The sequence below is a fragment of the Miscanthus floridulus genome, chromosome 19 (assembly GCF_019320115.1).
Source record: "Miscanthus floridulus cultivar M001 chromosome 19, ASM1932011v1, whole genome shotgun sequence".
NCBI lineage: Eukaryota > Viridiplantae > Streptophyta > Magnoliopsida > Poales > Poaceae > Miscanthus > Miscanthus floridulus.
This window is the reverse complement of record NC_089598.1, coordinates 36,444,966-36,471,963: the sequence shown is the minus strand read 5'-3', so window position 1 is coordinate 36,471,963 and position 26,998 is coordinate 36,444,966. Positions and strand designations below refer to the sequence as shown.

General features: G+C 45.3%; 3 protein-coding genes across 4 annotated transcripts; 2 read left to right on the top strand and 1 right to left on the bottom strand.

Annotated features, from left to right (window-relative positions):
- The first annotated feature begins 7,872 nt into the window (after positions 1-7,872).
- On the top strand, positions 7,873-16,268 carry LOC136526952 (uncharacterized). The gene is made up of 5 exons (XM_066519527.1): positions 7,873-8,231; positions 10,216-10,312; positions 11,015-11,058; positions 11,167-11,256; positions 11,902-16,268. Exons 1-5 carry the CDS (start codon positions 8,091-8,093, stop codon positions 15,703-15,705), a joined length of 4,176 nt encoding a protein of 1,391 aa, XP_066375624.1. The 5' UTR covers positions 7,873-8,090; the 3' UTR covers positions 15,706-16,268.
- Positions 16,269-17,655: 1,387 nt separating this feature from the next.
- On the top strand, positions 17,656-21,637 carry LOC136528674 (DNA polymerase lambda-like). Of its 2 annotated transcripts, XM_066521639.1 has the most exons (14): positions 17,656-17,813; positions 17,900-18,049; positions 18,250-18,612; positions 18,950-19,043; positions 19,116-19,246; positions 19,660-19,722; positions 19,797-19,976; positions 20,047-20,100; positions 20,351-20,439; positions 20,515-20,605; positions 20,780-20,860; positions 21,104-21,171; positions 21,263-21,347; positions 21,423-21,637. In XM_066521639.1, exons 1-14 carry the CDS (start codon positions 17,703-17,705, stop codon positions 21,519-21,521), a joined length of 1,659 nt encoding a protein of 552 aa, XP_066377736.1. In that variant the 5' UTR covers positions 17,656-17,702; the 3' UTR covers positions 21,522-21,637. The 2 variants fall into 2 exon arrangements, 1 of the variants encoding a protein (XP_066377736.1); XR_010777127.1 differs by lacking the exons at positions 21,263-21,347; positions 21,423-21,637 and having other exon boundaries at positions 20,515-20,630; positions 21,104-21,130.
- A 761-nt stretch (positions 21,638-22,398) lies between these two features.
- On the bottom strand, positions 22,399-24,439 carry LOC136529421 (uncharacterized). Its single transcript, XM_066522492.1, has 3 exons — positions 24,134-24,439; positions 23,815-23,982; positions 22,399-23,001 (listed from the first exon to the last, which is right to left on the bottom strand). Exons 1-3 carry the CDS (start codon positions 24,390-24,392, stop codon positions 22,772-22,774), a joined length of 657 nt encoding a protein of 218 aa, XP_066378589.1. The 5' UTR covers positions 24,393-24,439; the 3' UTR covers positions 22,399-22,771.
- Positions 24,440-26,998: the final 2,559 nt, after the last annotated feature.

Genomic DNA, 26,998 nt, shown 5'->3' with positions numbered 1-26,998 from the left:
CCCAGCCGAGCCACCAGCTACACACCCTTCTTCATGGTCTATGGTTCCAAGGATATCCACCTGACTGACCTCAACTATGGGGCACCGAGGGTCAGGGCATAAAATGAGCAGGGAGCCAAGGCGTCCCTCGAGGACGCCATGGATCAGCACGATGAGGCATGCAATGTTGCCCTCCTCTGCTCAGCCAAGTACCAGTAGGTGCTGCACTGGTACCACAGCCATCGGGTGCGGTCAGGCCTTCAATGTCGGGGACCTAGTACTCCACCTCGTCTAGAACAACAAAAACCATCACAAGCTCTCCCCACCGTGGGAGGGACTGTACGCCATCGCGGAGGTGCTCTAACCAGGTACCTACAAGCTCAAGACCATCGACAGCAAGGTCTTCGCCAATGCATGGAACATCAAGTAGCTACATTGCTTTTACCCCTAGCCTATGCATATACTTAAGAATGATATTTCTAAAATACAAAAATGTTTTCTCTTATCGGTTTCGCTATCGTTCCCTCTATCTTTAGTGGCACCCAACCCCGGCAGCGGCAGGGGGTCGGGCATCACTCAGGGGCTAATAAGAGTATATCTACTCAGAGACATTCTCTACGCCTGACCCTCCCTTATGTTAAGATGTCAAAGTAAGGGCTATGGAAACAAACCTTGAGTAAAACTGGATGGATTGCAAGAAACCTACGTTGCAGCGGCTACGACGTTTTTGCTCACTAGCGTGATCAGAGTTGTTTCGCCCACATCCCAAGCTTTATAGCCTTAACCATGGAAAGGGTCAAAACACATTAACCTTTTATAAAAAGGGACGAAGAACCAAAAGATTGTTCAACCATAACAGAAATTAAAATCTATCCATTTATTACAAGGTCACTATTTGGCCTAATTAACTATTTTTCGGGATGATGATCTCATCCTCTATCTTGGTAGATAAGTCCTACGCCAGAGGGGCCACCTCCTTCTTGATGTCCTCAAGCTTGGCGTCGGAGTAACCGAGCATGAAGCCCTGGCTCATCGTCTCTAGATCGATGTTCTCATAGTGAGAATGAGCGATCGTGAACGACCGGTGAATGCCAAAGTGGAGTGCATCCCTCACCATCTCCTACGCTGGGGCCAGCTCGAGGTCATCACAAACCAACTAGACGGCGACATGCAGGGCATTGTGCTCATCACTCTCCTTTAGGCGGGTGGCCTTCACCTTGCTGAGCTCCTTCTCTAGGCTGCGGCTCTTCGTCAACTTTGGCCCGAGCCTCTGATCAAGACCTACCCAAAACATGCACCAGCCATGTTAAAAATCCTACTGTGGATCCTAGAAAGAAGGACAGCAAAGGAAGACCAGGGGCTTACCATCCACGTCCACCTAGAACTTGCACGCCTCATCATGCCATCGGGCCACCTCGGCCTCCAAGTTCCAGGCCTGCTCCTAGTGCTTGTTGACCACCACGACGAGTCTGGCGGTCACCGCCTCTGTCGTGGCCTTTAGATCCTTCTCCCCCCTGGAGCTCACCCTCTAGGAGGTCGATCCACTACTGGGCGTCATCACACTCCTTCCATAGCCGCTTGATCTCCATGACGTCCGTGTGCGTACTCTAGACTAGGTCCAGGAGCTTCTCCCTAGCTTCATGGGCATCGTCATGAGCCTTCGCGTACTTGATCCAGAGGTTGGCCAACTCCTAGTGAACGGGGGTAAGTTTGGCCACTTCTTGACAAGCGACAATGAGCTGGGCAGCTAGTTCCTCACGTAGCCGCTCCCCCACGGCTCGCAGCTGTTCCTCCACCGTGAGGCGATCCCAAATGCCCTTCTCATGGCGAAAGGAATGCAGACTTCTCCTAGCTATGGTCCATGAGAACCTACAAAAAGGGTACAAGTTAAAAGGCAAGAAAAGGGAAGACGAAGGTCGAAAACTCTGATGCACTATACCTGGCCAACCGGAGCGATGACATCTTGCAGCAAACTCAGCATGGTGGTTAGGGCACAGACCATGATCCCCACCTTCGTGTGGATGCTCCCCTACTCTCTCTTCTCTGTGGTGTCATCGAGGGTGAAGAGTGTCGCCCTTGGGTCCTAACGGTCAGCCCACCTGATCTGGGGTCCTCCCAGGTGTGAGGGTCACCGCTAATCTAGACCAGAGGCCAAGATGCCTCTACGCTGACCATAAGCAGCGTTGACCCCTCTCGCGACCACAACTCCTCTAGAGCGGGCCCCAAGCAGTAGAGGGGGCAGGTGACATGGACGAGGAAGCATGCCCTACCATCGCGCCTATCAAGGGTGCACCCGACGTGGCCCCCTCCATCCGTCCCGCCATGGGTGCCGTCGTCTGCCTAGACGATAGCCCTGGTTCCCCGTCATCGATGTGCCCGCTAGTGCAGACAATGGCTCTGGCCACGTCATCTCCGCCTGTGGCATCACAGCCGTGCTCGACCATGTCGCGCCTGCCATGGGCATCTCGGATGCGCTTTCCGCTGCCTACCCTCCCATATAAGCAGCCGACGGCTATGCCTCTTTGGTCGACCCCGTGGTCACCCCAGCCATGCTCCCGCCAGCCTCTAGCATGGTGCCAGATGGATCTTAGGGCACCTGCCAAAGGGTGAGAGTCTTCTTCGGCACCAGCTTTAGTAGGGTCCCCCACCCCCCAATGCTACGAAAGGCATGGCGGTTAGTTCGTGGTGAAAAAATTCTCAAAAAACAAAAGAACAAAAAAACTCTTAGCTTACCTTGACGCTGTCGGGCGCTGATGTTTCGGGGTCAGCCCGCTCGACCCTAGCTATGAATCCTCATCATGCTACTATTTCGAGCCCTCCCTTTGCTCGGGAGAATCGGACAAGGTGGAGCCGCCGACTCTCCTTGGCTCCGAGGGCGTCGTAGAGAGCCCGAGTGGAGTGGGGCAACTCGCTCCCACCATCTCCAGGGGTGAGTCCTCCCCCTTGCTTTAGGAGATGCCATAGGAAGGGCCCCACTAGTGGTGAATGCGGGTCCTCGTCCCCACCGGCCAGATCATCCCACATGATTGGTGACCTAGAGCTGTCGCCCCCCTCCTCCACTTCTTCTTCCTCCTCATCTTACTCCTCCAACAAGCCTTGGCATCGCTTCCCCTGCTGTAGCTTCGCCCGCTCCCTTGTCTGCCATTTCTTCTCCTTGTTGTCCTTCTCATTCTTCCTCTGCTCATCTGTGGCACGGTTCACCGCCCTCTTGATCGCTTGCTCCGGTAGCGGCACGATAGAGGCCCAAAAGACCAAATCCATTGGCAGCTCAATGAAGTCCGGCTTCGGCAGCATCACGAGATGTCCTGAGATCGGGAACATGGCATCGGACCCATCCATCGCCTCCTTGACACGCTGCATAATCTCGTTGTTGTGAAGTAGTCCCTAAGCGAGCACCGTCCCACTGAGTTCCATGATGGGCACCATCTTGAACAATGGGAGGGCGCACGCCATCAGCGTCGCCACCCTCCTCGCATGATATGCTCCAATGACACTAGCCCCACGAAGGCCGTGGCTCCTCACTTCCTTAGTGACATGATGGCCTTGAGGATTTCACACGTCCTCCTCTTCTCCTTGTCAGATGGCCCCATGGCCATGTCGGCGGCACCTCTTTGATCAAGCACCTAGTGAAGTCCGGCAAGGGGGTGGTGGGGTCATTCTTTAAGTAGAACCACTATGTGTGCCACCCCTTGTTGGATCTAGACAACTAGCAGGGTATGTACTCGGTCGCCCGCTACCCCCAGATGTGGATGCCCACGTATCCCATCGGCACTGGGATCTCCCCACCTCTGTCCTTCTTCCTATGCAGGGAGATGGTGAAGAGGTACCTCCACAACTTGAAGTGCAGCTCGATCCCCAGGTACCCCTTACACATCATGATGAAGGCCATGATGTGCTGGATCCCATTGGGATTGAGGTGCTACAGCTCAACCTAGTAGTGGTGCAGCAGCCCCTGAAAGAACGGATGAGGGGGGATCATGAACCCACGCTCATGGAAGGGCGCAAAGGAGATGATGTAACCGTCGGGTGACATCGGCACCTCCTCATGGTCGGGAACTAGCCACTCCATCGCGCCAGTCCTCCCACGAAGAAGACTATGCTTGACGAGGCCCTCCATGCGTGCGTGGGTGACGTTGGAGTGGTACCATGACTCCATGGAAAGTGAAGATGGAGGAGCGAGGACTTTTTGGTGATGGTGGAGAAGCGAAAGCTATGGATCTAGGGTGCTGGCGGTGGACTAGCAGAGGCAGCAGATCCAAACGATAGTGGCAGAAAGGTGGAGAAGGCAAGATTGTAGTTTGGTGCACCAAAACATGAAGGAGGAGCCCGCTATTTATAAGGCGGGGTGAGCCGAGAGGTGAACCATCCACCTAGATCGACAAGTCCACCATGCCCCGTCACTTCACCTCTCTAGGAATTGTGCACATGCCACCCTCGGCCGCTCCTCAAAGGGCACAGCGGACAGTGGTTCGCCCCCTCGATGGGCTGAATACCGCCATTGGTAAGTAGGGATATGGAGCTAAAAATGCTCCCACGACCCATTAAGGCCCAGGAGTTCGAAGATTGGCCCACCGATGGGTCCACAACAACTCCGGGGCACCTTTAGAGTGAGGGGTAGAATAGGATGGGCCTGCTAGTGGCCAGTACCCGGGCGCACAAGCGCCGCGGGCATCTCGGCCTACATTCGAGTCTCAACAGAGCACGATCCATGGTTTTTCCTTGAAGAAAGGCAATGAGCCCTTGGGACCGGTCGAACGGTCCCGAGAACTATATGGACCGACCGTTAGGAATCTAGAGTCGGTCACCAGCTGACCCATGCCAGACCCCCATGAACGGGAAGCCAAGGCTCCACTCGAACTTGCCCATTAACAGCTCATCGAGCACCATAGTTCATCCATCGAGGAAAACATAGCACGACTCAGCCCCTCTGTTTTATCAAAAAAATGCTTGAGGGAGGACGACCTTAAGATGAGTTGACCCCTCGACCAGACCCTTGCTATGCATGGGGGCTCGAGAGTTGGACTCGCAAGTAGAATGAACATGCGGTCGCATAACAATGGTGGATCGGTGGGATCCTAGAGAGGAATCATAATCAAGAGAGATCTTCTCTGATCCACCGAATCGCACAGCTACATGCTCCTGAGGAGTCCGAGCACAAGGAATCTCGACCATACCAAGACATCCCGTGACCCACAAAGGGAGATCAAGATCCTCTGAAAAAGCCTTCAAAGGGGTATCCTACTCCTCCATAGTCTTGGGGGCTACTGTCGGGTATCAGTATCAGGGATACCCAGAAGAAGGAAGCTAATGGCCACGAACCCTAACTCCCTTGGATGGTCAAGAGCGTATCTTGGTCTCGCTCGGCCCTAAGGGCATGGGCTCCATCTTGCCCAACCTCAAGGATATGGGATCTGGGTCACCCGACCCTAAGGGCGCGGGCTTTGTCTCGCTCGACCCCTCGGGCGAGAGCCCCGTCATGTCCGACCCCAAGGGCGCGGACTCTGCCTCGCCAGATCCAGAGAGCACGGGCTTCGTCTCGTCCGACCCCGAGGGCGCAGGCTTCGCCTCACCCGACCCTGAGGGCACGAACTTGGCCTCGCCCGACCCTTAAGGGCGCAGGCTCCCCCTCGTCTGATGGAGGCCCGTACCGCCCCAACCACTATGGGTCTGAAAGTATGAGTCTAGGGTCAAACTTCTGATGCCAGGAGGGGAGTAGGCGCATCTTGACATGACCTACGGCCACAACAGGCCACGTCTGAGGATGCACGTCGCCAACAGCATTGGGTGTGCCGGCGTTGTACTACCTACTCCCCGTACGACCTCAAGCGGAGACGTCAACGAGCCATGCCATCCGTTGGGACAGGATGGAGCGTCATGACCGGCTGACGACGCCCTTGTACGACGTCAATGACAAACAGGGCCACGACGTGGAGCCATCCCCGTCGTCATCTACAGGGCGAACAGGACCTGCGTAAAGAAGATGGAAGACGTTGCAATTCCGGAAGCCTTCCTCTCCTCGTCTCTTTCTCTCTTTCTCTCTCCGATGTAACCTGCATCTTCCCCTTCATCTATAAAAGGGGAAGCAGGGTACCCCACAGAGGGGGCATGCCCACACATCTAACATGTTTGAGCGGCTAGAGGCTTAGGCACTTGATAGTAGACAAAGAGCTCAACCAGACTCACTCTTTTCATCAGAGACCTAAGACCTTCTCCCTCTCTCGCCTGTTTGTAACCCCTATTACAAACCAAGTGCCGGTAACACGAGCAGCAACAGATTAGACGTAGGAACGTTTCGCCCGAACTAGTATAAATCCTTGTGTCTTCCAAGCACAGCCATCCGGGTCGGACGCACAAACTAGAAATTTACTAGCCGTTGATTCAAAACACCGACAGTTTGCTAGCAAAAATAGAATAACATATTGCTTTGAAGATGGGTGACGTTAATAACTTCTTTTTTAACAATAAAAGAATTGATATTTTTAGATGAGGAGACTCGAAAATGGGATCAAATTGGTAACATCCACTAACTTTTATGCGGAGTGAGCTCGAAGAAAACTTGGTATAATCATTATTTGGGTTCCATGGGTGAAAACTTAAGTTTAAAGTGTTCAACATTTTTGTCAAATTAATATTTATATTTCGCATAGGTGCATGACAACCATGACCAAACTTCTTGGGTATGAAATTGTTTATCAACCATGGGTACATTTGTTAGTCTCCACCCTTTTTAGAGTTGTGACAAATATCAACCACAAAAATATGTTATAAAAAAACCAAGCAAGAAAGGATACAAGAGTTGAGAGCACTCCATAATTAAAAAAAATATCTCCACCCTTTTTAGTCTCCACCATCAAGAAAGTGAGAAGTGACAATGGAAGTGAATTCAAGAACATACGAGTTGATTTGTGTGATGAGTTTGGAATAAGGCATCAATTTTCGGCCAAGTACACTACATAATTAAATGGCCTAGTTGAGAGCAACAATAGAACTTTGATTGACATGACAAGATCAATGTTAAGTGAGTACAATGTGATTTATTCTTTTTGGACCAAAGCAATCAACACGGCTTGCTTCTATAGCAACCGACTCTATTGTCATCCATTGAAGGAGAAGACTCCTTATGAGTTCTTGAATGATAGAAAGCCCAATATTGCGTACTTTCGGGTTTTTGGTTGTAAATGCTACATATTGAAGAAAGACACAAGATTGAGCAAGTTTGAGAAAAAAAGTGATGAATATTTCTTGCTTGGTTACTCCACTATTAGTAAGACTTATAGAGTTTAAAATTTGGAGTGTATTTTTTATCAAAATCTTTTTCATATCTATAAGAAAGGATACATATAGTATCTTGGAGTTGCTCTAAGAAGTACATTTCCACCAAATTTATTTCTAGTTTTATAAGGCATATTTGTAGCACGTTGATTCTTAGATAAAAAAAATAGGGTAGTCACCTCCAAAATCCCAATAAATTCCTATACCAAAGAGGCTCTAAATAACCTACCTCTAAGTTCAAGTTATTCCAGGCCTAGCTAAGTTTGTACCTGATAAATATTTAGGCCCCGTTCGGCTGGCAGAATTTTGGCTAAAACTGACTGAAAACACTGTTCTGGTTGAATTGTTGTGAGAGAAAATCACTGTTCCGGCTAAAAAAAACCGAACAAGTCGAATATGGGGTAAACCGAACGGGCCTTAATGTCAATATCATTATTGATGTCACTTTCGTGATCACACTTTGAAAGAAAGTTTAGTTTTTTTTTACTTTTCCTTTCAAAACGCATGACACATCCCTAAAATCCCTGCAGGCGGCCTGCGGCGGTGCCCGTAGCAATTCCGACCTCTTTTGACAAAAGCAGGCGGCGGGAGCGCGCACAACGCAGTCCGCACCAACTCGCCGTCCGCGCCTCCGTTATTCTCCCACGCCTCTCTCCCTCCACGACAGGCAGGCCGCCTGAGCTGTGCAGCACTTTCCTTCCACTTCCACCTTCGCCAATCATCCACCCCACCCGTCGCCGTCGCCTCTTTCTCTTTCTCTCTCTTCTTCTCCCTCCCCGATCCTTCGCCTCTCTATCGCAGGCACGACGGAGCAGGAGGGCCGCGACGGCGGCGAAGGGATGTCGGGGGCGTGGGGCGGCACCACGCAGAAGTGCGCGTCGTGCGGCCGGACGGTGTACCCCATCGAGGAGCTCGCCGCCGACGGCCGCGTCTACCACCGCCCCTGCTTCCGGTGCCACCACTGCAAGAGCACACTCCAGGTCCCTCTCTTCACCCCCTTCGTTTCCTATCCCTCCCCTGCTCGCGAGCACAGTATTGTTACGAAGCAACAGTTCAGGTGTAGGATCAGTCGCACCGTTACCTGGTGCTTTTGTGATTCGGGCTATTATTGCGAGCGTCGCTCAAGTCAGAGTAGCTGGGCTGTCTTGTCGTTGCTTCGAATTGCTTGGCCGCTTCTTCAGTTGCTGTACTTCCTTGGTCTGGGTTTGTCAGTTATAGGTTGCATGATCATGTCGACTGCGATTGTGCAGGATTTGCGCACGGAATTACTTGTTGCGCGTTGAATTTGTACTTGTTCTTGCTTGACAGCGAACTGGGTACAAAAGTCACGAATAGGGAGTACAGGGTACACAATTTTGCTGTTTCATTTCAGCACGGGTGCGCCATCAGTGAACTTTTCTCTTGCAACCACATGGCAAAGTGCGTGTGCCAACTGATTGATTGAGTGCACATTTACCTCTTCAGCTGTTCCCTTGTCGATGAATGGCTAATGACAATTGATCTTACCTTTTTAATCATGATAACGTAGGAGTGTGAAATAATGTCATTATCTAAAGATTTGTGTCCTTCTATGAATATAATATGCATTTAACTTCTTTGAGGAATCAATCTCCATAGGCTACTGATGTAGTGATGTGTCATATCTATCACTTTAAGTATTAAAACAGTGTGTTGCTATATCATGGTCTCTCTGTACTTGCTTTCCCTTGCACATGGCATAGCTGTCATAATTCTTGCAGTCAGTTGACATATAATCATGTAATAATGCAGTGCAAGACAAATGCCTTTCCCATATGGATGTAGTTTTGGTACCTGATTAGACATGCTTGCATTATTCTGTGAGAACACGTTGTTTGGTGCACCTGTACCTTAATTCAGAAACTTCTAATTTTGTTGAGAGCAATAATGATCATAGTGAATCTCTTATGCTACAATCATATTAGTGGCATCAGTGCTATCTTTTCTTATTTGCAGCCAAAGCTGCATGTGTGAAACCTAACCAGACTAATACGCATGATAGTGAGCTGGGTAGAAATCACAAAGCACAAGACTTGAGACATGCTTGAAGATTTTTTCTCTTCTAGAAAAATAGTCTAGATTTTTGAAGCACTTTTGTTCTTCGTAAAGTGGGGAGTTCAGTGTACTGGATTTTGTTTGTGCATCATTTTTTTCTCGAACATGCAGGAGAGCTACGTATCAATATATTAAGAAGAAAAAAAAGAGAGGGGGAGTAGAGCCCCATAAAGATCACCCGCACACACACATAACAGAAACAAAACTCACACGCCTAGTAAAATCATGACCCTGACCAATTGTTTGTGCATTATGGATGTGTGTTCAACAAGGTTTTCCCTTGGAACTGCATGGGATAATTGATAACTGTAACTTTATAACCAAATGATGTCAAGGCATACATCTTGCTGTCCTTATGAATATAATATCCATATAACTTTTTGAGGAACCCATTTTCATAGACTATTGATATCATGATATGTCATACTGGTTTAAGTGTTTAACTTTATCATGACCTCCTTGTACTTGCTTTCCCTAGAACATGGTGTGCTCCCAGAGGATGAGAAGAAAACTTTTTCGTTAGGTGGCATTCTTGTAGAGAGCAGAAAAGCATATTCCTTAGCTATCATAATTCTTGTAGGAAGTTGATATGATCAAGCAACAATACAGTGCAAGATAAATGGCTTTCTGAAGCATATGCTGGCTGCTTCATTACCGAGCTAGGCATGCTACCACTATTACTTCAGACCACATTGTTTGACACACTGTAGCTTTATTCAGAAGCTTTAAATTTTTACAACAGCAATAATGATATACTGAATCTTTTATGCTACGCCAAACTAGTTGACAATTGTATTATCTTCATATGTTTGCAGCTAAAAGGTGCATCTGTGAAACCTAATCAAACTAATACTGCAACTAACTCTGTTCTTCTGGTTCTTGTTTCTGCAGTTTAGTAATTATTCTTCTGTGGAAGGTGTCCTATACTGCAAGCCTCACTATGACCAGATATTAAAATCAACAGGCAGTTTGGAGAAAAGTTTTGAAGGTATTGGAGACAATCAATTGGACTAAGATGCTGTGATATTTATTGTTAATTACCTTATTGTCCTCACAATTTGCATGGGTAGATGCTACAGTGCATATGTTTGTGATCGAAAATATACAACTCCAAAAAGACTCGACCCTGGGAACAGCCTCCCTAAGGCATTATGATTAAGAAGACGCGTCAACCACACAAGCCAAGAAAAAACCCTGAACCCTGGCTTCACCCTATAGGGGCACAACGTAATCTGGGGCCACCATGACTTTCTGGGCTTGCAACAACTGCAACTTACCCCTGGTAGGAGGTCCCGAACCAACCATAAGCGCCTCAGCCCGGTGCCCCGGCACTATTTTTTTGGGGTTGCACACAAGGGGATTTTTTGGGAGCTTACTGCTACACTACAAGAGTGTTGGCTCAAACTCTTATGCCTGCGATTGAATATGAAATTATACTGTCATATCTTATTATGCACACGATCACAATGATTTTCTCTTTTCATCCTATAAACCTGGTACTTTATTTTAGCATTGTTTTTATAATATAACACATCTTTGCAAGGTAACACTTTTTCAGTGGTGTGTATGTGGGATACTGGGATGTAACTCTCTTCTTCTATTAATGCAATGATACATATCTCTCCTGCATGTTTGAGAAAAAGAAGTGAGCTAATGCAGTTCGCTGAAATATTACTGTGTTATATGTCAGGTGTGGCCCGATCAGCTAAGTCAGAAAAATCAAATGGACATAAGGTATCTGAGATTCTCTAGGGCGTGCCTGGTACCTAAATATATTTCACTGATGCTGCAATATACAGCAAATTTATGCCAATTTCCTCTATTTTTATTGTCAATGTGCAGGGCCAACAAAGCAGTAGATTCTCTAATATGTTTGTCGGCACACAAGAGAAGTGTGTAGTTTGCAACAAGACTGTGTACCCGCTTGAGAAGGTCAGTATTAGTCAGTCTTCCTCTTTTCTACTTCAATAGAGGAAAAAATGCTCTGGCAGTTAAGCACAATTTGCTCCTAAGCAGTGGCAGGTCCAGGATTCAAAACCTGTGGGGTCAAGCTTGTTAATTTTAAGTCAATTAGCATAAGCTTTGGCAAATTATATGGAGGGTTAAACATGTTTTGCCTAGATCTGCCACTGCTCCTAAGTGTACTCGCTGACAACTATTCATGTCCTAAGTGTTTTTTTTTTTGGGGGGGGGGGGGGGGGGGGGACTCTGGTTATATTCATGAGGCATTTTATCAGAAGCATAGTTTGTTCACAACTGCAAATGTAGTTAAACTTTTTATAACTATTATTGGAAAAATTCCATAGTAGTTGCAATTTCAGGATAGTGCATCCAATATAATTCCCCATTGCATGTAACATGTAGAAAAAATACTTTAGTATTAAAATTTTGATCTCTTTCCCACAAGCCAAAGTGATGGTGTGCTAAGCCAAAAGTATGTGGTTCAGAATTCAGTGACCTTCTCTATCATAGTGCACTAAGTGCATAGCTGTCAGTGTCATAGAATTATTTTAACCAGCCTCTTTTGCGGAGTTCAATTTAAGGGCACATTTACATCATGCCGTTACATTTTTGCAGGTTGCTCTTAATGGAAATTCTTATCATAAATCATGCTTCCGCTGCACCTATGGTGGTTGTACACTCAGCCCATCCAATCATATCACCAATGAAGGCAAACTTTATTGCAAGACCCACCATTCTCAACTGTTTATGGTTAAGGGGAATTTCAGTCAGTTTGAGGACAATTCTGGGAATGCAAAAGTTGCTACTGAGAAACAACCAGAAACTGAAGAAGCCACCAAAAATCCAGATCAAGGTGATGAAGTCACAAGGAAACCAGTAGAAAATGAGCCTACAGATGAGAAAACTTCAAAGAATGATGTTGCAGCTGAGAAACAATTGCAAAGTAGTGTTGATGTCACAAAACCATCTGAGAGCACCACATCAGAAAATGAACGAGGTACTGAGAGTGAGTCAAAGAATAATGTTGTCAACAAGAAGCCATCAGAAAGTAGTGTAGAAGAGCCACTGCAGAACAGTGTGGTTGATGTAAAGCCATCAGGAAACAGTGCAGCCATGAGAAAACGCTGGCAACGAAGTCTGCAAACAGATAAACCGTTTCTGAGTAGCACAAGCACTGTAAAGCCATCATTGAGCAGTGATGCCACTGAGAAGCCATTATCAAGTAATGGGGTTGATATGAAACAGTCTGAAAGCAGCACATTAGTAAAAAAACCATGGCAACAAAATGTACCAACTGAGAATCCACCACAGAGCGTTTTACCATCGGATAAGCCATCAGCGACCAGTGTAGATGATGCAAAGCCATCAGAAAGCAGCAAAGTGGTAAAAAAACCATGGCAACGCAATATGGCTGCCGAGAAGCAATTACAGAACAGTGCACCAACTGAGAAGTCACAGAAAAGTGTAGCTACTGATAAACCATCACCAACAACCGACATGAAGTCATTAGATAACACCACAGAAGTTAAAAGTCCATGGGGACGCAGGATGTTCAATAATAAGTCACTAAAGAGCACCGTAGGTACTGAGAAATCGTCTGCAACCAGTGTGGTTGATGAGAGATCAGGGGAAACAAGTACAGTAGCCCCTGTGACTGAAAACGTTGAGAAACCTTCAGACACCAGTGCAGATGATGCGAAGAGTGCAGATGATGTGAAGCTATCGGTCGCCAGTCCAGATGATGCTAAGAGCGCAGATGATACGAAGACTACAGATGATGTAAAGCCATCAGAGAATACTGCGGCTGTAGTTAGAAAGTCATGGCAACGCAACATAGGCACTGGGAAGCAACCCCTGACCACTGCAGTTGATCCAAAGACGACTGAAACTAGTGGAACTGTCAAAAGGTTGTGGCAGCGCAGTGCTGCAACTGAGAAGCCGTCACAAAGTGGTACAGCTGTTGTGAAACCACTGGAAAGCAGTGTGGCTGTCTCCAAGCCGTTCCAAAGCAACGTAGCTGTGAAAAAAACATGGCAAAGGAGTGTAACTCCAGAAAACCAGCTAGAGAGTAATATGTCTAGCACTAAGCCATTGCCAAGCAAGGTGGCTGTTGAGAGTCCAGTGCAAAGCAACACAGTTGAGAAAATGTTTCAGAGCAATGTACCTACTGAGGAGCCACAGAAAGTCATTGTGGCCACTGAAAACCAATCGCAGACCATCGAAGTTACAAAGAAGAGCAATGATACATCCATGAAGCTATCAGTAACAAGTGAGACGACCAAAGTGCCACCACTGGCTGCAACCGTATTGCAAAGTGATGTTTCCACAGATAAACCATCACAGACTGACATGCTTACCATAGCACCTAGTCAGATCCCTGAGCCCACTGAGAAGCCATCTGCAAGTGCTTTTAATGCTGAGAAGTTATCAAAGACTGACACTGCTGCGGAGAAACCACTTCAAAGTATGATCACTGAGAAGGTAGAAAGTGTAGCAGCCACATTGAAGCCATCAAGTGATACAGCCCCTCGGGAGATCTTGGAGAGGAATATGGCTACTGAGAAAATATTGCAAAGCACCATGGCTGTTGAGAAGCCACCTCTAGCCAATTTGATCACCGAGAAGCCATCAATAAAAGATGCTTCAGAGGAGTCAGTTCAAACTAACGAACCATCTGAGCAGCCACTGAAAACCATAGAGGTTGAGAAGCCACATCAAAGTGAAAAGATTGCTGCGGAGACGAGAGGGAGTGAAGCATCTATTGAAAAGATGCTAGAGCTTGAAAGTAATGCCACTAAATTAAACAAGGATCACTCAGAACCTGAAGGGCTTTCATCTGGTAGGAATCCTCCAGACTTTCAAAGCAATCCAAATGCTGGGCAGCGATTAGAGTCTAAATGCATTGTGGCTGAGAAGGCAGCTGACCATATAATGGAAGCTGAAAGTGATGCAGTTGCTGAGCACTCATCAGAATCTCAAAGCGTTGCACCTGCTGAGGTTCCAAAGGAGCAACTATCAGAACATCAGAAGGATGTGGATATGCAGCAGCTATTGGAACCTCAAAATGAGGATCATCCTGGGAATCCACTAGAGCCTGTTAGTGATACAGCTGCCAAAGATTCATCAGAGCCTAAAAGTGACATAGCTACAGAAAAACCTGCAGAATCACAAAATAATGCAGATCAGTCAGTTGAGCAGTCATCAGAACCGCAAAGCGATAAATCAACTGAGAAGCCAGACGTGCATCAAAGTAGTACACCTAGTGATGAGCTTTCTAGGCTTCAAAGTGATGCAGGTGCTGATAAACTATCAGTACCGTCATCAGATCCTGAGAGCAACGTATCTGTCAGTAAGCCATCGAAGTCTCAAACTGATGTGATTACCATGGAGGCACCAGAACCGCAAATTGATGCTCTTCCTGATAAGGAAACTGATCAGCCAGTGAAACCTCAAGATGATGCATCTGCTAAGAAGCCAATGGGAACTGAAAGTGATGCTGTTTGTGATAAACCGTCAGAAAGCAGCTCAGATACTGAAACACTTCTTGTATGCCATCAGAACAGCAGCATAACCACTGATGAACCTGTACAAGGTGACATTTCTTATCAGACACCACATCAGAGAAGTGCACCCATAGAAACAACACCAGGAAGTGACACAGTTGTTGAAGATTGCATGCACCACGAAGATACCAGCAGCAAACCATCAGAGGAAAACAAAGCTATTGAGGAGCCAGAAGAGGTGAGGGCCAAGCTGCCAGATGACCATGTAACTTCTGAGAAGTCATCAGAGGAAGACAAGGAAAATGCAGAGCCATCAGTAGATAATGCTCTCCTGGGGAAACCATTGGAGGCCAATGAGGAGAGCTCCAAGCCTTCAGGGGATACTGTAACTCCTGAGAAGCCACTGGAGGAGGATGAGACAAGCGCGGAGCCATCAGAAAGCGATGCATTCTTTGGGAAACTATTGGAGGCCGATGAAGTGAGTGCCAACCCATCAGAGGATATTGCAAGTCCTGAGAAGCCACTGGAGGAAGGTGTGGCAAGTGTGGAACCATCAGAAGACAATTCTGTTCTTGATAAACCATTGGAGGAAGAAGAGGTTGCTGCCAAGCTGTCGAAGGACGTTGTAACTCCCGAGAAGCCATTGGAGGAAGGCTCAATAACTGCAGAGCCATTAGAAGACAATGCTGCCCTTGGGGAAGCAAAAGAGGAAGATGAGGTGATTGCCAAACCAGAGTCCAGTGTGGCACTTGAGAAGTCATTGGAGGGAAGTGAGGCAATTGTAGAGCCATCGGAAGACAACGCTGCTCTTGAGAAACCATCGGAGGACGACGAGGCAAATGCCAAGTCATCAGAGGACAGTGTAGCTGTGGAGAAGCCACAACAGGAAGAGGAGAACGGTGTCAAGGCATTATAGGAGGGCGTGTCCCCTGAGAAATCAGCCGCTGGCAAACCATCAGAGGAAGAGGACCCAGTCCATGAGAAGCCGGCAGACGCGGACGCAGTCGTTGAGCCGTCATCTCAGGACGACACTGCCACTGAAAAGCCCTCAGCTACAACTGACACTGCAGAAACTGCATGAGACAGCAGTTAGCTGGTTACAGTTAGTTAGCAACAGTTTTTAACAGAGTGTGGATCGAATACTATTGGTGATAGTTCGGCTTGCCTTCTGTTTTTTTTTTGGGGGGGGTGGGGGTGGGGGGTTGTACAATGCTTGAGTTGTAAAATTTGAGGGAAAGAAACTATAGTTATTGATTTGATTTGATTTTTTTTTACAAGCAATAATCCCCTCCCCATGTTAGGAGGAGGATACCATTGAAGTTCTATATATAGGATTTGTGTGCGGTTTTGATTTGTGTTTGGATGGTGTATTGTAAATGATTTTGTGCAAATATTACTGTGCTTGCTCATATTTGGTTTTCTGCTTGTAAATTGATCTAGCAAGATTTTATGTGCAAATGGTTGTGGCTACTAGGCTTTCTATAATATATCTTATTGTCATTGTGTAAACCGCAGAGTTAGCAAAGGAATGTATTAGGGGGAATTCCTTGTGTGCCATTAAAAAAGATCGCAATGCTCTGTGTGTTCCTGGAAAAGTTCAGCGGTCTTCAGCGCCACTGCTTCAACTTTTTTGTGCCCTCCATGCCACTGCCGTCAGTTTAGGCTCTAATGTCGTCAAACAGCAGGTGTGAAAAGTCGAAAATACCCTTAAGTCTAAATATGTCATTAATTTTTTTGAGCATCTTAACGACTTCAAATAAAAAAAAACTTAAAACTAGAAAGTTGTAGATCTTGTCGAGATCTATAATTTTCATATAAAAATTATCTTTATTTAATTCTGCAAAAAAAAAAAATTTGATATGATTAATATATTTTAGAAAAATCATATTTTTTTTTGCGGAATTAAATGAAGATAATTTTTATATGAAAATTATATATCTCGACGAGATCTACAACTTTCTAGTTTGAGTTTTTTCATTTGAAGTGGTTAAGATGCTCAAAAAAATTAATGACATATTTAGACTAAAGGGTATTTTTGACTTTTCACGCCTGCAGTTTGACGACGTTAGAGCCCAAACTGACGGCAGTGGCATGGAGGGCACAAAAACGTTGGAGCAGTGGCGCTGAAGACCGTTGAACTTTTCTAGAGACACATAAGACATTGCGATCTTTTTTAATGGTACACAAGAATCCCCCAATGTATTAACACGAGGCCTGTCTTCCCATGGGCACAAAGTATTGCATTTCTTACACGATGGGAATTTTATAAAAGAAAAATATTAATGCACACAACACTAAATAGGTACGTTATGAAAATATATTCTCTGAAAAATAAGATCAATTTGATTATAAATATGCTACTTTTTAAAAATAAATTTATAGAGAAGATTAAAGTTTTTTTCTTTGACCGAAGGCGGAAGGCCATTCCTCGGGACAACTGATGAAAACCAAAAACGGAAAGGAGTTGGTCGGCAGAAGTACCCTAGGCATTCGGTCAGACCGAACCGATCGGTTCAGTTCCTCGGTCATTCGGTTAGTTCGGTCATCAGAAACCTGGGACCGATCGGTCTTGGTTAGTTCGGTTCGGTCTCGGTCACGACCGAACTAACCGGACCTGAGTAGCAGCCACAAACAATAGCAGAATCTATAGCAATTTTCAACAGCATGCTTGCTATTTGAAGGCAAAAAAATAACAACACAATATATAAAACAAACCACTTTGTAGAAAACCACTTTCAACAGCGAGCCAGGACCGAACTCATGACCGAACTTTTCGATCTCGGTCTTTTCAGTCTCAGTCTCGATCTTTTCGGTTCGGTCTTTGGTGTTCGGTTAATTATGGCAGAACTGCAGAAAACTCAAAAGCCCCAACGACGCCGTACCCGCAAGGGGACAAGGCGGGAGGGGTTTCTGATGGCGCCGAAGCGGAAGTCCGCCGCAGCGGCGGAGCGGGACCCTGACGGCATATTCCGCGGCGTCTCCGCTTTCATCGTTCCCCACGGCGTCCAGGCTCGCCGCCTCGAGGTCGCGCTCTTCCCCCAACCCACTCTCGTTTGCGCCTCGAGTCGTTATTGTGTACTTAGGCATTTGGGGATGGATGGTCGATGCAGGTGTGGAAGCAGAGGCTGGTGCAGATGGGGGGCCGAGTCGTGGAGAAGCCCACCAAGGGCGAGCTGGCCGGGGTCAACCACGTGTTGGCCATGGACGCCAAGGCGCTGCTCCGGGAGCTCGACGCCGCCTGGCTCCACCGCTTCAGCGGGGTAATCGCTGCTCGCTTCCCCCCTCCCGTTGCGTACAAGCCCTAGCTCCTATTCCTGCGCACAAGCTGCTGCGTGTGTGCTGCCATGTGTATTTGGCTATCTCGTTGCTGCATTGACATGTGGAGGCTTTGCATCATGGATATATTTTCTTTTGTTGTCATGCCAAATTGCCATTTTATGGATTGGACATTGGATTGCAGAGTGTGGTATCCTTCGAATGGATGGAGGAGTGCCTCAAGTCCGGGGAGAGGCTGCCCAACCACAAGTTTGCAATCAATTACGAAGAGGAATTAAAGCCAAAGAATGCGGTTGGCACTGGAAATTTAGGTGCGCCGCAGCCCGCTAAAAGGACCAAAATGTCGTCTGAGTATCCTGGGGACTGCCAGAGAATTAGTGGAGGGGATAGGGAGAGCGAACTAGCAGCTGGAGGGTCTCCTGGTGCAAGTGCACTTGCGGTTGAAGGATCAAGTGCTGGAAAGCAGCCTAACCAGTATGCAAGTAGCCAAAGTAGCTCAGCAGATTCCAAGGATACTGTAGGTTCTCATGGTTCATTTGACATAGAGGTATATAAACGTGATATGAAAAACTAGTGTTCCATCTTTTATTCTGAACTATATTGTTTTCTCATGCCATCCTTCTTCACATTTCTTGTGTCCATACCAGATAATGTGAACAAAACCACACATATGTTCATTGTTAATGAATTTGGACCTCACTTTCACAACTTCAGTATGATATTGTAAGGGCTACTATTGCATTTCTCAGACATCCTTTTCGCAAGCAATAGTACATTCTTGCAAGAGGGCTTAACTGTACTATTGGAAGAAATCTGTGTCATAACCTCATCTGTATTCTCTATGTTTATATTTGAGTGCTAATTTATGAATTGTATATGATCAGGAAGTCTCTTCTGGAGGACCCAGCATATATGCTCCAGCAGACTTGAACAGGAACATCACCAAAATTTTCGGAAGGCTTATTGATATATATAGGGGTAAGTGCACTAAATTCTCTCGTAGTCTCGTAATTAATTGATTGCTTTAACATATCATATTTCCTCCTGAAGCCCTGGGAGAAGACAGAAGATCATTTAGCTATTACAAGGCCATACCAGTTATTGAGAAATTGCCATTCAAAATCGAAAGTGCTGACCAAGTCAAAGGTCTCCCTACTATCGGGAAATCTTTGAAAGACCATGTATGTATGTCTAATTCTACCATTGATTACTGTTAATATTGCTTCCTAAAATTGTTCTTGCTGTTTACCACTATTTCTACAAAATGAACAAGCCAACAAGTATGTTTTGGGCTCAATAACGTGAAAGAAACATACCTCAGTGGTCATGGTTTTTTTCAGTATCTTGTGGGTCAGTTAGCAATCATATTGTGAACTCTGGTTCTAATAAAAAGCATGTGCGACCTTTGTGTTCTGACAAAGACGTTTGCCTATTTATATTGTTCAAAATAGTAGCATAGTACCACTGGATGGCGTACATTGTTTTCATTACTATGTCAACTAGTACAATTCCCAGAAACAGTAGGAGTCTTATATTTATAATTAGACTTGCAGTGCCCATGACCTCAACTAAATCCAACAATCTCTGTGTGCAGATAAATGAAATAGTCACCACTGGAAAACTCTCCAAGCTGGAACACTTTGAGAATGATGAAAAGGTAATGTACAAAGTTGTTCATGATTTGGACATGTTCAGCTACCTTTGTGAATATCAACATAATTCACTTTGAAGGTACGGACCATCAGTTTATTCGGTGAAGTTTGGGGAGTTGGTCCTGCAACTGCCCTCAAGTTATATGAAAAGGGACACCGTACTCTTGATGATCTACGCAAAGATGAATCACTTACAAATGCACAGAGGATTGGATTGAAGTTCTTTGATGATATCAAGCAAAGAATACCCCGGCATGAAGTATGTAGTTTATATAATTATTTGTGTATTTGTTACTAGCTTATGATACATATTGCTTGATGATATCTAGGTTAGCGAGATGGAGAAGCTTTTACAAGATGTTGGGACTGATATCTTGCCTGGGGTGAGTTGCATAGACCATTTTGTGGAACTACTGTATTCTCCAGCACACAAAAGCTGTTTAAATACCAATATTGAAGCATATCTTGACGCTATATCCATTGCAAACCTTCTAGGTGTTTCTTTACCAGTTGAATTGAAATCCTTTCACATCGATTCAGTACAGTTCTCTATGCTTCTGATTTTTGCATAGTGTTGAAGTACAATTTCTAGTTACTATTGAACTTTTTGTGCACATTCTTTTTTGTTTGTAGGTAATAATTGTTTGTGGAGGATCATATAGACGTGGTAAAGCATCTTGTGGTGACATGGATATTATTATAACTCATCCTGATGGAGAAAGGTAAACCTAAAAGATTTTGAAACTTTGTTGGTACGTAAAGAAATGTTTGCAAAAATCGTTACAATTTTCCTTCAGCCATGTAGGATTTTTATCCAAGTTTGTTCAACGGCTGAAGGAAATTAACTTTTTGAGGGAGGATCTTATCTTTAGCATACACAGTGTTGATGTAAGTTGTTAAACACCACCACCTGGTGAGCTATGACTTCTGTAGTTCTCTAGCAGTTCCTGTGATAGCAAGAACTGCTTAGCTGATGTACTAAATTGATAGATTAACTTAAAACACTAAATCCTGATAATCAAGTTTTTTTATGAATTCTGAAATGGTTGAAATTCAATGCAGGGAACTGATAGCGGGGTCGACACATACTTTGGTCTTTGCACGTACCCTGGGCGTGAGCTGCGGCACCGTATCGACTTAAAGGTACATGGAGGTTTCCAATGTGCATCGTCAGCTATGTTGCTCTTGAAAAGTAGGAACAGTATTTTTGGTCCTCTTATTATATATAGTAGTTACATTAACTGATCTGTCATGATCTTTTCTAGTTACTGTTGTAACAAACAAACCCTGTTTTGCTATTGCTGCTGGCACTGAATGGTGAATTCACAAGCCTGACACTATACCAGTTTCTGGGTTATAAAACCGACTGTCATTGTGTATCGACAGGTATACCCGAGGAACAGATATGCATGTGGTCTGTTTCATTGGACTGGAAATGATGTACTCAATCGGCGGTATAACTCAAAATCTATCCTTTTCTTATTCTGACGGTCACCGAACGAAAACTACCTCTTCCCTTGGATCTAAACTCAACAAACCATGCAGATTAAGGCTACTAGCAGATTCTAAGGGATATGTACTTGACGATAATGGATTATATCTAGCTACACGTGGCAGTGGTGGAAAGCATGTACGTATATTCATATCATAATGAATGTGAATCCCTATTGTCCAGTTTCGTTTTATTTGTTATAATTTTTTACAGGCTAGCAGATCAGACGCCATAGTTAACTGTCACACCGAGAAGGATGTGTTCGAGACGCTTGGATTCCCTTGGCTGGAACCCCATGAGCGCAACCTTTAGCTGTTTTTGAACGTTCATGTAGAGAATGTTTTTTGTACAGCTATATAAGTTATCTCTAACCTACCTCGACTTACTGGGGACTAAAAGCCTTTGTACTGATTGTTGTTCATACCTTCCTTCCGTTTTTTGTGCTGTGACTAGTAAGCAGTATTTGTTCAGCTTCGCTTTCTATGCTTCTCCCAACCTTTGTTGAAAGCATGCAAAGAAGCATTCTGTTAGTAAACCCTTTTGTCTTCTCAGTCATTACAATGATTTGTTGAGCTAGCAGCTGAGCTCATGCAACATGTGAGGCATTTTAAAGCTTCTAGCGTTTTGAAGCATCTCAACTAAACAAAATATGTCGTCCTAAAATTTATCTGATGCCAATAATAGTCATCCAGTCATGTAAAACGTTTAAGCAATCATCAAGCTATAGAGATTTAGGGGCACATTACCCTACCGAATCTTTACCAAAGTTTGGTCACCGTTTTGGCCACCCAATGACCTGGCCGAACATTGGCAAGAAATAAACAAGGATTGGCAACATAGAAGGAATTTTAACCAAAGTTTGGAACACAAACCAAATGCTTGCAAAATTTGGTCGACTTCCAAATTTCCGAAAGGAAAGCGCTGGCAAGGCTGGGTAGAGAACCAAACATGCCTTGACAGTAAACATGAATTATACAAATCGTGCAGACGACCTCATCCTCTACAGGAGATCCTCTGTATCACATGAATATTCGTATGCAAATCTCAGCGCAAAGAAAATCATAAGCAGCCTGTTCGCTTGCTCGTATACGATCGTAGATTATAAGCTGGAATAGTATTTTTCTCTCACACCAAACCAGCTAGCAATAAATAATCCACGATCGTTTACGACGAAACGAACAGGCGAAGATAATGTGGCAACTCAGTATACAGTTAAGTACAGTGCAGTTATTTGAACGAAATACCATACACGAGACAGCAGGTATAGTAAAAGTACAATGTCATATCAAGGCACTTTTAACTTTCATGCCTTACACCGACTGCGACTACCAATCCATATTGCAAAATTCTAATCTCAGATATTAATTAGTTCAAGTTTTGCAATCAGCCTGGAGTAAACCTGATCTGACAAACCTTGCAGGTGATCGATGCATTGTCGTTAACGTGGAATGCAGAAGTTCTAGAGTTAAGAAAACTATCCGAAGAGTACCTAGATGGATGCGAGGATTATTTACAGCGCTTCCCTACAGTACACGTGAGCAACAGCACAGCCAAAAATGCAATCAAAAGAAGCTATTGCTGGGACCACCACCAAGCATTTCCTCCCGGTCAATGAAGCGCTCCAGAATCTCCTTGTCCTTGGTGACAATGCACTCGTCATCTTTGCCAAACCAGTCATAGCGGTTCTTTGCGATGTAATCATAGACTGCATCCCGCAGCGGGGTGGGGATGATCAGCAAGGAGCTTAGGACTGAGTAGGGAATAGGCAGGTACGATGCAACTTTCAGTGCAGCTGAAACCGAAATGAAGATGTTAGCACTATCATTAGAGACAAATCAAACATCACTAAGAGAGAAACAGTTGCGGTGAAACATGACATGGTTCAAAAGTACGCACAACAGGAAAAATTGCTGTCTTCTCCTTTTTTCTGGCTAAATGGATATCCTACAAAGAAACCCTCTAATAGTTTAGTGTCACTATTATCACAGTGTCATGGTATCAAAGTTTGGCTTGTCATTCACATGGAGCTCAATACTTTGGACTACCGAATCATCAAGGGGCAATGAACCTACATTAAAAAAAAATGAATGAAGCACACCAAAAATTTTGCACGGTTTCAATACAGGAGGGCAATAACAGCTACAACTGCAACATCATTTATTCATTGGTAAAGAATGCATGATGAGAGAAATAGTAGGATGGACAACATGAGGCAGAACAAACTGAAAACGAAATTAGTCCACTGAACATCATAAGGCTTGCTACATTACTATCCTCCACAATGCTTGTTAATGATGAATCCTGCAGCCGACCCAAATCATAAGTATCAACAAGAATCTAAAGGTACACACAATTCGTAAATCATGACAGATGTCACATTGGCACAGCATCCTATGGACACATAACTCAAGAACTGAAATATCCTCCAAGATGGTGTCATGAAACTCGAGTAAAATAGAAGAAGTGTAATCCAAATAGCTCATAGTTGCTAACTTGCTACAAGCATTCTTACTATCATGCATTGCACACCACCCCAGCATCACAACGTTAGTCTATTCATAGCACACAATGACGTTTTGATCCCATCAGAAGTGTAGTAACTGACCCGTAGAGCCCTCGTAGTAGGCCTCGGGGCCCTCGACAAAGAGAACACGCCGCAGCACGTCCTCCCTGTCCATGCCCACCAGCCTGAGGTATGGCTCGGCAGCCTTGGACTGCACGCAGCAGAACCTGATCTTGGCGTGCTTGTCCGCCCTGATCACCCACTTCACCCCTGCATTGCAAAGGCGAGATCAATTTCTCGATCACGGGAACTTCCCGGACCCAACAACCGAGTGCCCATCAATCGTTCGCCCAATTGGGAAAGCCAGCGAAATGACCCCCCCGAGAAAAACCCCAGAGCAGGGTCTCGCTGTCCCACTCACCGCGGTGGCAGAGGTGGCAGACGCCGTCGTAGATGAGCACGCGCGTCTGCAGGACGGTCGGCACGGTGGCCGCCACGGTGGTGGCGGCGGCGGCGGCGGGCGTCGAGGCGGCGCGCGGCGGGTCCTCGTCGATGACAAGGTCGTCGGCGGCCGCGGCGGAGGAGGAGGCGGGGGACGCGTAGCCGCGGCGGCGGAGGAGGCTCGCGAGGGACGGCGCGAGGCGGGTCCGGACGCCGCCGACGAGGGTTCTGGCGAGCATTTTTCCCCTTCTTCCCTTTCTCTCGGACGGCGAGGCGAGGCGGCGGTTCTACACGCTAGACAGGTCTTGTTTACTTTTGGGAATTCCTCGTGCCATTAAAAAAAAAATCGTAATGCATTGTGAGTCCCTGAAAATTTAGCGGTCTTCAGCGTTATTGCTCTAACTTTTTTATGCCCTCTATATCACTACCGTCGGTTTGGGCTCTAACAGCGTCAAACAACAGATGTGAAAAGTCAAAAATACCCTTAAGCCTTGTAACACCCCAAAATTTGCCACTTTTAAAAATAGAGTTAAAATGATTTATTTGTGAATTTTTGTGCACATAAAAATATAGGAAAATAAAAAAAAAATATTAAATTAAAATTAATCATAAGGTTTAGCAACATGTTTGTGCATACATGCCCTTGCATTTGATGTATTTGATGGAGTGGTTTTGATTGAAAACTTAAAATGGCGGTCCTCTGCGCCCCTTTCATCCCCCACCGAGCCATAGCACAGCCGCCACGCCTTCCAATGCGACAGCTCCGCCATCCAAGCTCCGCCGTGAAGAAGCCGGAATCGCCGCCCCGCCTCGCTCAGTGCTGTGCCGTCCACGCCTTCCCACGCCCTTATAAGCCGCCCGAGCTCGCACCGCCTCCCTACTCCGCCCTCCAGCGCCGTAGCCACCCTCGCCGAGGCGCCACAGACGCGCTACAGCCTAGCACCGCCCCTCCGATTCCGCCGAGAAGAAGAAGACGCCGCGGAGCCGATTAGTAGTTCATCCGTCACGGTAAGATGATCTCCCAGTTCGCGTGGACTTCACGAACACGTAGACCCCCTTAACTCCCTCTCTCCCGCTCTATGTCACCTCGCACCGCTACATCGTCGCTCTGTCGCCGCCATGGCACGCTGCCAGCTAGCTCCGCTCGCCAAAAGTTGTATCAGATCGCCCAGTCGAGTTTCGCCCTAGTCCCCTCTAGCTCCCGCGCCAAAACCCGAGTTCAATTTGGCCGTAACGGTCTTCCCCAAATTCTCCGACGAGGAATCGACAACACCGGCGAGAAATCCCACGCCGGCCTTACTGTTCCGGCCATTTGTTCCCCAAAACCTCTCTCTGATCTAATCCAGACCCTACAAATTAGATCTAACGGTTGATATAGCTTGATACCCCTTCGCTTGGATTAATTGCGTAAGAGTCCCTGCCTTTTTACAAAATCCAACCCGTAGTCCAAAATATGTTTACAGATTTTGTTTTCTTCATTTGAAAACGTATTTTGTTTCGGTTAAGTATAAAATACATTTTCACTTATTTACAGATTTGCCACTGATTTGTTTTAGCTATAACTTCTTCGTTTTAATTCTGATTTGACCCGTTCAACTTGCGTTAGGTTCGTAATTTCATAATCTACATGTTAATACTATTGTTAAGTAGGTTTTCAACTTTTAAAATTCGTGATTAGATTTAATCTATTATTTTAATAAAGGAAATCTTGTTTATTTCATATCTTCTATGTTTCAACTCCGTTTTAGTCCATTCAAGTTGCGTTAGATTCATAGCGTCAAGATCTACGCGTTAGTAACAGTGTTTATCATGTCACTAATACTAAAATTTCATGGTTTGAATCATATCTTGATTAATGATTATGCAACTGTGTTTTATAAATAAAATATAATTTCTTTCACTTTAGTTTTATAATTCAAACTTAAATTTGACTTAAATTATAATATCTATAAAATATCTTATATGTGTTTTTATATAATTAGAACACATGAAGATAATAGTTTTATATTTTCTCCTATGAGCAAATCTTTCAATAGATGTATCTTTTTCACCGCAGCTCCGATTAGTGTGCTTTTCGTGTCTGTGTGTTCGTAGCGAGACGTAGATTCGTTTCATGAACTTTTCATCTTGATTTTATGTTTGGTGTACTGTTCTAATTTAGATCTATTGTTTGCTTCATGTATGATTGTATGGATGCTTGTGTGGTGCTTTATGATTAAGTTCAGTCGGTGAGATATACGTGGTGATCAAGAAGAAAAAGAAAAATATTGAAGATTAAAGCTTACCGAAGGATCGATGTTTAAGGCAAGTATAGCATGTGATCTTCCTTGTTACCTATTCATCTTTAATCATTTAATTCATACTGCATGTGTCTACCTTGACTGCTATTAAGGAATTTCTAGTATTTTGTACCTTGTACCTTGATAACTTTGGGGTATTGCATTGGGTAGTATGATGCTAGTGCTTAATTAAAGACCGTGATCTTGTAACTTGACTAATGGTATATACAATAAACATTTAAAAGATGCTTTTTAGCAACATGGAACAAAGGGGGCTAGAGCATTGGCTGTTTTTATGGTACTCTAGATTCCTGTTCATAAGGACTTATCTGTAAGTGATTATCCGGGACTTACAGTACAGCTATGAGGGCTATATGGCTCTAGCTTTAGCTCAGTATGAGGATCTTTTCTAGCTTGTTAGTGGTTATCTTTATTGGCGTAAGAATGGCTTGTCGAATCGGGTATAGGACAACCTCTACTCTTATGTGTATAGCCGTGATGGAATTGTGCCATTCGATAGGAGGGTTTCTACATTTGTTTGCCGAGTGAATCTAATGGTCCTAACT